General features: G+C 43.2%; 1 protein-coding gene across 1 annotated transcript in view; it reads right to left on the reverse strand.

Moving 5' to 3' along the window:
• Positions 1–9378, reverse strand: part of pde4a (phosphodiesterase 4A, cAMP-specific) — an 85114-nt gene extending 75736 nt beyond the window's left edge. The window contains exon 1 of the mRNA XM_079564416.1: positions 8301–9378. Within this exon, the coding sequence (XP_079420542.1) occupies positions 8301–8590 (290 nt within the window). The 5' untranslated portion in view covers positions 8591–9378. The remainder of the gene's footprint in view (positions 1–8300) is intronic.
• Positions 9379–10928: the final 1550 nt, after the last annotated feature.

Genomic DNA, 10928 nt, shown 5'->3' on the forward strand with positions numbered 1-10928 from the left:
TTTAGATCGTGTTCTAAATAGTTTAGCTAGAAGGTTTACAGCGGGTACGTGATCAGATACGATTATATAATTGGCTATGGCTACGTGCAGACGCATGATAGACATTCATAGAACTCAATAAACGGCTATGGACAATCGTAAATCACACCTCTCCTACGAGAAAATGAATTGGTGGTCCTCAGACTAAATAATAAGTGATATTATCACTTGTGATATTTAGTCTGGCGATAGCCAGGCTAGTAAAGCCCTAAATACAGTGCAAAATTACAAATCTGACTGCAAAATTTGACAGAAAAACACCTTGAAATCACCCATTTCCAAAAACTCTTCAACCCAAGTCCAGATTATTGTTTAGGTCAGGTTAAGTTTTCAGGCAGTGGGGCCCGAAGTGGCACCATCGGCCAAATGTGGTCCTTCACGGGCTTTCATTTAATTTATTTGTATTGAACAGCAGTCTGTAAATAGATGATATGGTGAAGCTAATGCTTTCAAGCACAATTTGGGGAAAATCCGAAGGAGTCTGTTTACAAATGATACATGCAGAACATCGTGACATCGACAGTTTGTGACCTTCCATGGAAATGAGCTTGGCCACATCTGTTTTCGGGGAACCTGCGCCTCTTTAACATTGAAAACACTCACTACTCAAAGAACAATTGAGATACAAAGAATATTTAGCCTTTAACTTTAACTGAACCTGCTCAGTCAAGGCTTTTCAAGAAAACAAATCCAAGACTTTAATAGACTAATATGCTGTTTCAGTGCTCTATAAACACCACGCTGCATGTTTCATTTTCTCCCATTGTTACTGTAAGCTTTTGGGGGTTAAAAACACTGTTTAACTCAATTCTGCAACTTCACCAAACATGTTCCCATGGCAACAATATCACTGGAAGAAAATAAACCCTCATCGAGTGTCAGTCTTTGGGTTTTTGAAAGTTCCCAGAGCGCATTTGGGCATGGGACCTGATGACTGATACGCTCATATTAGCATCCCCCCAGAAACAAAAAGGGATGACAAGTCGAAGGAACAATGGGCGCAGGGGGCGGGAAGACAAGGCAGGTTCTTGGCACGGTTTGTCGAGGCGGGGATTACCAGTGCTACTAAAACTGCCACTTTGACGGGAACATCGAGTGGTAAAAGAGACGAATGGTAAAACAAGCAGATGACTATTCAGATTGCAAATAAAGACTTTATGTTGCTCTTGGAAAGGGAGTCTCAAACTCTGGAACACATGGTACTAATGATACTGTGCAGAGCTTGTTTTCATTCTTTTTAATTCCATTAACCCCAGCAATGCAGCCTGACAGTCCGCCTCAAAACCATGGCTCAGGATACGAGAGATTGCAAGAAAAGTTCTTGCAAACCTTTTAGAAAATACAAATATTAACCGTTTGAAGGCACAAGAAAGACCATGTGGTAACTGCTGACCATGACGGGAATATCTTTTTTACACATTTTCTGTTTTTAAAGTTTCAGACCAATTATCAAATTGAAATAGTGGGCCAAATCTTCTGCCTGGCGCAAGGACAGCGCTGCTCTAAAAGTGCAGGTCATCTTCCATGGGTGCAGCTGTTGTGCTGTGAGCCTCAAGCGGTCGACTGAGGCGTGGTTTAATACACTGAGAGCGGTGCTCTGATGGGAGCCTCACATTCTTTCCTCGTTTACGTTACACTTTCTTGTGTTCTTCCTTAAAGCAATACTAAGTAACTTGTTTACCTTAATAAATTCTTTTCGTAGTCCCTCTGGGGGTAATACAAGTGTTAACAGAATGATTGGAGGGGTCTTTCATCTCCCCTTGGTGCCACAGGACCGGAGCAACCAATACACACTAACAGAATCACGAAGAAGAAGCTAACTGCGGGCTAGCACCACCTAAACAGTATTTACAGCCAAGTGAAAAAAGAGTGAAAAAAAAATATTTCCATTGTGTAATCGGATGTACAGTATCCCTTTCTCCCTTTGCTTTTTCTGTCAGTGTAGTTTTTATTTTCACGGACAATTAATAAGTTAAGAAATGGCAACTTGCTATGACACCTGCAGTTGCGCTTATGGCCTCTAGGGGCGAGAGTTACTTAGTGCTGCTTTAAGCATTATTGTCTCTCACAGGTCAAACTAAAAACTTTATCCCATCGTGAGTTGAATGATGTCCATGTCCCGAGAGCAAGAGATGTACAGCTGGTCCTGGTGAGGGTCAGCACTCACTCGGCTGTAATTGTGTTAACGCAACCCAAACAAAAGCACACGTTCACCCCAACCTCCTCCCCTCTCCCTTGCCCTCGCCCCTTGCTGGTTGCAGAGTCTGGGTGGAGGAAAAAGACAGTTCTAAATAACAACACCACTGGCCATCGGTGTTTCTCCAACCCACGTACTTCCCGCTTAACTGCGCCGCCAGGTCTGGAGCTGCAAGTTTTCACAGGGCGCTCCCACTAACCGCAAAAAGTGACGCTATAGTCTGCGTTTAGAAACACAAGATCAGGCCCAGTGTGTTTTATGGTCACCAGTTACCACGTAGCTGTTTAGCCTCCATCATTCTAAATTTCGTTTCGTCAAAAAGTGAATGATAAAAGCTATTACTTCCGTACCTGTTTCAAGCTGCTGAGGTCCATTTGGCCACCGCCTTAACCCTGGTGCAGACCCTTATAACCCCTGTGATCCTGTGGTCTTTAGGTTGGTTTTAGTTTTTCTGTTCGGTCTTGCCTTGGTTTGGTCCTGTCTTGAAACTTGTTTGAACAGTGTGTTTAATAAGACCGGTTAATCAGACATGCTCATTTTCTCTCATTTTAAGATGGCAGTCACTCAAATCCATGTTAAATTGAGAGGTATTTCAAGAGCCCCATTTTCAAGTATCGTGTAGTTCTTCTCTCTGTGCCCGGGGTGGTTTCAGTGCGAACTCCTCATTCTGGTTGAGGCTGTGTTCATCCAGATGAGGTCCTAAGCAACTTGTCAGTGATTGAGCGAGTGGCTTCCCCTCCGTCTGAGCTCAGGTCACATGGGGGTCGATCGGCAATGGGCCAATCAAAGACCAATTACTTTCTACTGCTTCTCTACAACAAAAGTCACTCTTCTTTTCCCAATAGCTTTAAAAGGCTATCTTGTCTCAAAATGTCAACTATCATCAGGCCAGTTTGTACCCTAAATCATTAACAAAGATAATTAAGATGTATAGATGTCATTAGCAAGTCACTTCCATTGGAAATCGATAGATACAGACGGCATCTCTGGAATCGCCCATATATGGTCATTTTTTAAAACAGTTCAGGGGGAAAACAATTTTGAAAACATGTTAATTTTCTCGAATTATTCAAAAACGACTGTAACAAACGCTGAATTATGAATATAGTTTTCTACTAAATAATGATACAAACACATGGGGAGGAGCAAAGTGGTTCAACAGCCCATAAATACATGAATAACGGAGAATGCTAACTTGATGCTACATATTAGCATCGGGCTAATGCTAACGGTTAGCTAGCGCTTGCTACAACTGCCATTTTTTCACTTCCACTGAACAATCTGCTGTGAGAAAATATCCATATGGGCCCGATTTACACTTGACTTTATTTATGTGATAAATAAGTTCATATTCCACCAGAAAATGGCTAAAAAGAGGGAAAATTGTGTTTCTCTAAAGATTCTATTTTCCCCTTCGGCAAAGCCACGCCCGCTTCTATGACGAGATGCCGTCTGTATCTATAGTATAAAACTAGCACACACACACTGAAGATTTAAAGGAACAGGCCACCGTTTTTCCATGCTGAGATATGTTCTTACCTGAGCTTAGACGAGTTGATGCGTACCTGTCTGGTCTTTGTGCGTGCCAGTGGAAGAGCTTGGTTGCTTCTAACTTCACCCCGTTTGGAGCTATAGGAATATACTGGGAATATACTAATAATAATAATAATGCATCAGTTTTATATAGCGCTTTTCTGGACACTCAAAGACGCTTTACATTGCATTATTCATTCACTCCATACTCGGTGGTGGTAAGCTACTACTGTAGCCACAGCTGCCCTGGGGTAGACTGACGGAACCGAGGCAACCAGTCTGCGCCATCGGCCCCTCCGACCACCACCGACCACTCACTCACAACATTCGCCAGGCTTCCTGGTGTTCCCACACGGTCTCCCATCCAAGTACAGACCAGGCCCTGCCCTGCTTAGCTTCCGAGGTCTGACGGGATTGGGCAGAGCAAAGGCGGTATATGGTCTTTGGTCTTTTTGCGTGACTGAAAGCACACAGTTCTTCCATACTGTGACATGTTCTTACCTGAGTTTAGACAAGTTTATATAAACATGGTCTTTGTGCGTACCCGTGGAAGAGCTTGGTCACTTCCAACTTCAAAACCGTTTGGAGCTATAGGAATATGCTGGGAGAGGCCAAATGCTAACAACATCGCTGGTCTTTTTGCATGACTGAGGGCACCCACAAAGACCAGACGTATCAACTCGTCTAAGCTCAGGTCAGAACATATCTCTGTGTGTAAAAAACGGTGGCCTGTTCCTTTAATGTGAAGTATGTTTCCTGTCAACTGGAGTAAGCCATTGTTTTCTTCCATTGAAAATGTACAGGTTTGTCAAGCAGCAAAATGCCCTTTACAAAACACGCATCTTGTAGCAACAAAGCAAGAAGAACTTTCCATTGATTTGTGCTTAAAGTTCAACACACTGAATTAGTTGCATTGTGATGGTCCAGTAGATGAAAGACCAATATTAAACGGCCAAGACTTTCTGTTTCTCGCATCTCTATAAAATTATGTAAATTGCTCAAACAAACACAAACTCTAAATAAAGTAGATTTGTATGATTTGAGTCATATGCTTTTCCATTGCTTGTGTTCTTGTTTTGTAAATAAGAAGTAAGCCACCCCTGGAATCTAAATAGCCCCCCCACTCCCATCAGGCCATCAGGCCCCCAGTAAAAACAAAAATAGCGTGGACATCTGGATTTAGGCAGCATAGGTTTTACTAACACCCTTTTCATTCAATCAACTTTGGAACATGCTCAAACCCTATTGCTTCAACATTGATTAATCCCAAAAATGTCCAACTCTGTATGTCCAGCTTTTGTTTATCCCCAAACTTTCAAAGCATCTTCAAAGTGCTGACTTTGACTTGAAGTGAACTTTTTTTTTCTCTTGTAGCAAACAGCACAAATGGTAATGAGGCCTAATATAAGCCCTCCAGCTGTGAACTTTTCAAAAACTCCAATATTTTTCCAGACGCATTCATTGGGCTGAATAAAAACTAACCCAGGGGTGGAACCGGCCCGGAGGCTGCGCTTTGTTCATGCTGCCATACCATCGTGGATGTTTATGTGAGTCGTGCATGAAGGCGATTCATTTTGGCCAACGCTCGCAGCCTTGAGCCAAGCACAAACTCGACCGAATCGACATAAATGTGATTGTTCATAAAGCCTGTAAAGATGATGCATACAGCTGTGAGCAAGCGGCGCCAGGGCCAACTATATAGCCAGTTTAATAAGCGAATATCAGCACAACGGCTATCCCTCTGGCCTCCCACTGATATGAAAAAGTGATAATAAAAAGCAAGGCTATTGCCGTCTGAGCAGGCTAGAGGGTCAGACTGTATCCCACTCACTCAACGCATGCAACAAACACTGCCAACAAGCTTCCATTTTTAGCAGCGTGTAGCATCCGCAAACGCCGCTGATGCTAACTTTGTGTATCCTCAGAGCTTGTAAGAATCAAATTATCTATATCTCCTCTCTCTCTCCCTCATTTTCTCCATGTCCTTTTCTGGTTAGCCGCCCACAGAAGGGAAAAGGCCAGGCAGAGTATCTCTCCAAGTGCACTAAAACACTGGAGAGCTCGTTCCAAGCGTGTTACAATTCAGCCCGGCTTCTTCCAGTCCCCTGCACTTGGACCCATTCCCAGGGGCTTCTGATGGATGCAGGCTGTGGCATGGAAGGGAGAAAAATAAAAGCAAGAAAACAAATGATTGCGGTAAGAAAAAAGAAAGAAAAAGGACAATAGCCCCAACAGTCCTCTAGAGACACTGCAGCCGCCCGGGGATGTACTATGTTATTACTTGATTAATCGCTTGTGTTAACGGGAGAAAAGGTGCAAGGAGTATTTGACCCTTTCAAATAGATGAGCAGTGGAGTGAAGGACAAGATATAAATCAGTCCTTTTTATTTCAGTTTTAGTATTTATTTTGCTTTGTTTTGTGTCTCTTTAAAGATCATTGTCGTACATCTTCAATAGATTGTGCTCACAGACAGTTCCGTTTCGACAGTGAATGCAGTGGTAGCTTCCTACATAGGGGGTGCCAGGCTGCCGCTGTGCTGTCAAAATGTGCACAGTCTGCACACTGTACAGCGGGTATTTAGCTTCATAAATTCTCAAGTTTGCCGTCTACAGGAATTGTAGCTGTGCTGTCTTGTCACTGCATTTCTATTTTAACAAGAAAGTCTTTTATCATTGCTTCAGAATTTGGTGATAGAGCGCCATTTTAAAGGGTTAAAGATGCTAACTCCATCCACGGAGGCGACCGGATTCTGATGCAAGAGGCCCAGCAGGAGGTCTCTGTATTCATGCTCTGGCCCAGTGCGTGGCAAAAGTGAGGGCAACATTTCAGTCAAAAGAAGTGATGGATCAGATTATAAGAGCAGTAAACTCTGAGGTCAAGTCTGTCTCTTGTTTGAGTCCACGTCTGTACTATATATTTAACACTGCGAGATACGACTGGTGCCATGATGGGGGTTGAGTCTGTATTGTTGGACAAAATTATCTACTACTTCTCTGTTTTGTGCAGCTCAAATACCGATTTTTCCCCCCACTCCTTTTATTGGTCAGCCTCAGACATGCTCTGAGTGAATGTGTTCAAATTAACCAATCACAATGGAGAGTATCCTACTGTAATGTAACGATACTAAGTCCACGTGAATTGCGATACCCTGAGGGGAAGTCCATTATTCTTGTACTGTCTTAGCTTTAGCCTCAGTCAAGTGAATTAGTGCGAGGGATTACGTGGGTATGCGAGCTACAAAGTTTCACTAAGCCTTTATAAGAAACACCTGGGGACAGTGGGTCACAAAAAGGCTACAGAGGAAAAAGAGAAGCACTTTGGAGCTGTAAAGTCTGAGCTAAATGTAAAACTATCCCTCTGTTTATGCTGAAGAATCATTTGCTTCATTTTGTTTAGAGAATAAATGGGTCCATTGTTGGGTAAAGGAAACGTAATACTATTCTCAAAACTGTATCGTTCATGACTCATTTAATCAAAAGGTTCTAATCTGCATGATTAACATGGTTTGTGTAACTTGATTTACGTGCGCTCTTGTGTACGTGTGGGTGTGTGTGTGTCTATTTGTGTATAATGTTCTCAATTTTCATCCTTTTATGTGAAATTCAATACAATGGCTGCACTGCCGGGTCAATCCCAGCCCGTCTAAAGTCAAAGACGATAATACTTAATACAGTAATGCTTTGAGTGCAACATATTGGCAAAATATGGGACATTTTGTTCACAATGCTGTCACACTGGGGGGAAACTAAACTGCTCCTAACTTCATCTAGGGGAGCATGATGGAACAACAGGCAGCTTACAAACATACACATTGTATTGTAAAAAATGGCTGATTCTAAATTCATGATGATTAAAATTCATGAATACGTTTGCATGCAGTGTTTTGTCTACTTTTGTCTGTCATGCACGTTCAGAACATCCTTCTATATAGTACATTTCTCCATTGTGAGATTATTAAAGTCTAATCTTATGGTTGTCTTTTTTTTCCCTTATGACAGTTTACAATTTGCAAACACATTTATCAGAGGAACAGCCCCTTGAGGTGAAGCTTGTCGTTTTCAAGGGGGACTCTTGCATTTACAAATCAAAATCATTAAAAGTCTTGGAAAAATGTGTGAGGTCAAAGTTCAGATGAAGGAGAATAAATGTTTGTCCTAATGGCACAGATGTCCCTCTCCAAACATACATGAGGTGCACGCTTCAGTGCGCACAGAAACGTTTGGTGCCATTAGAAAACCAGAGTTTGTTTGTTTTTTGTTTTTTATGGTGGAACATAAAAACCCGGTTATAATGGTACTGACAGTTTACGCATTGGTTTAAGTGGGTGGAATGATGTGCGCTTCATCTGGAAGAGTCTATCCAAAGACGCATAACGCATGAGGCAACCAAAAAAACCCACGCGTCCCACCTCCCCGTACAAAAGTGTTTAACCCTTTAGGCACATTGCATTATTACGCATTCATTTAAATGCACATCCCCTGTGGTTTACGTCTTGTGGGCTGTGCAGAGCTATTATTGGGATGTTCTTACCGTTTGTGCCCAACACAATTTCCAATGGATGTGTTCGTGGTGCCGTGGAAAGATGACGGCCAGGACATGCGAGACTTCTTCAGCCCGGGTCTGTCGCTCGTGTCCACGGCGTCCGAGCGCTCCATGTGCCGGTGCCTGTCCGTGTCGGAGTAGCCGCGGTGCTTGATTTTGATGGGGGTGCGCGGCTGCCTCCACAGATGCTGCGGAGGCTTGAGAGTCGCCTGTCCTTCCCTGGGAACCGGCAGCGCCAGGGAAAGGCTTTTTTTCGAGCATGGTGGTGGTTCCATCATAGTGCAATAAAACCAACAACACTGTGTTTATTTCTCCAAACTTTTGACAAAATGATATGGCTATTTGTTCTCAACGAAAGCAGAACGTCTCATGTCTCTTCGATTTTTGAGCGTATAATCAAAGTGACCAAACCCCACACAGTCCTCGTTTGAGTCGAGTTTTGATCAGCATCAAAAAATGTCACAGTGTTTGCCCGTCCTGTCATCCATAAAGCTCTTCTTTGTGGTTCATTCATCAGTTTGAATATTCTCTAGTCCTGGAGACACCAGTCCTGTTTCTCCTGAAGTTTGCCACCTCGCCGACCATTGCGCACGACCGGGTCTCTCCAGATGATTAAAGTGAATGTTTCTTTGTCGGCCACTTATTGTAAGACACGCGGATCTGCTATTGGAGCCTCCCTCTACTCTTATCCCCTCGCTTCTGTGTGAATATTATTGCTGGCAATATGTCTCTCAGTCGCTCTGAAAATCCCAAGCAATTTACATAAAAGTGCTCAATCTGTCAGGGTTCGTAGATTTATGGCATCCCCGCACTCCGCACATCTCTCCAGCATTTCCTTCACAGAGATGTGATCATTTTAGTCCAAATGTGAAATGTGGTCCAATAAGCCTCCTCAATGCTCCAGATCATCACTCAGAGAGAGGAATTCCCACATATTCACGCGCTTTGTTCTTCTTTGCTCGGGATGCATCAGGAGAGGGGGCGCACGGTAATTGCAGATGTTTTGTGCCATTATCTGCTCATCCTCGCGTTTGGAGTTGGAGCTTGTCTCCAGCGCATCTCCCTCTGTTTCTCTCTCTCCTCTCGTCCGGCGCAACTTGATTCTACTCTGTGGTTGGACGCCTGTTCTCCTCACTGATTTGTCAGCACCGGAGGCTTCTTTTGAACTATTCCGTGCACTCGGTTTCACTGCGCATTTCTTTCAGCATAAACAAATAAACACATAATGATTATAAATTGTTAAACGATGGTGCAGCGTTTGTTGGGAAGATGCTATATGGGCTGCGATCACATTTTATTGAACTTTTATGGTCGTAGCGCAGAGTATGGCGTGTGATGCATAAGCCTTGAACTGTGTGACACAACTGGGACATCAAAGAATTGATAAGACGAGCTCGAAGATTAACGCTATGGGGATCTGACAGCCCAATACAGACAGATGGGCACGTTGGATACATTTGACAAGACACATGACAGTGAGCTGACCACTGTCACTCCGCTCTTGGATCTTGGCTTAGTTTAGTGCTTTCAATTTGCATCGAAAATATGGCCATTTAAAGAAGGAAAAGTTTGTTGATCTTATTTAAACATAGACTTTTTCAAACAAGAAATATATAGGATATATCATTTTGTTTCAATGCTAAATTTGTGTAAATAGCTTACTTAAGAATTTCCACAAAATGTATTTTGTCTCCTTGGCACAGTGGCGTTTATGCTAAACTGATGCTTTTGTACATCAGTGTTTTTTTACTGGCCATGAAGAAAACAGCAAACAGCTAGCTGATGATCTTATGGTGGTCTTTGAGCGGAATTTAAGACCTGCAAATTCTTCTGAAACTCTGAAGAGGCACCAAGAGTCTAGCCTGGCATCCAGAATGATACCCCTCGGTATATTTTATACACAGGGGATATCAGTCTGGGCAGGGAGCTCGCTGTTGCTGCTTCTGCCAAACTCAAACCGATCCTTGCAATCAGAATCGTTCATCTATGGTCAGGGGTCACGTGTTGCTAGTTTTTTTGTTCTTCTTATCAGCAGTAAATGAGAAAAACACATCGGCAGTTGGTGCGTTTTGTGATTCATAATTGTGTTTGAATATTAACGCAAAATCATTAATAACGCCATTGACTGCCCTTCGCTGATTGGTTCACTCCGCTTCCTGTTTGCTTGCGAATGCTACGCTGTAGAAATCAAGTTGATGCAGAGTCTTACCAGAGTCACACCCTGGTACAGCGGTGAGTCTGGATTTTTCCAGGCTACCAAGAGTCCCCCATATCTGTAGTACAGTGGAGGCGTAACAAGAGGCGCTACAACAAAGAAAAACAGGGCAAACGAGGAGGTATCCGGGCAAGAATTGCAGCCAAGCCACATGATGGTGGGAAGGAGCCTGGTAGCCTCATCGGGAGTAAATCTTGTTTCTCCTTGTAACATCAATGTCAAGCTGTGAGACTTGATTGTCTGGAACTTGGAGTTTGCATGTCCTCCTAATGTCTGTGTGGGTTTCCTCCGCGGGTAGCCTATACCTCCAAAAACATGCTGGTCAGGTTGCCCACAGTGACGGCGCGCAGAGTCGCAGAGGCTCAGGACTAACCTAACATCGGATCTACACCATTTCGTTA

This window comes from Gobius niger (genome assembly GCF_951799975.1).
Source record: "Gobius niger genome assembly, chromosome: 10".
NCBI lineage: Eukaryota > Metazoa > Chordata > Actinopteri > Gobiiformes > Gobiidae > Gobius > Gobius niger.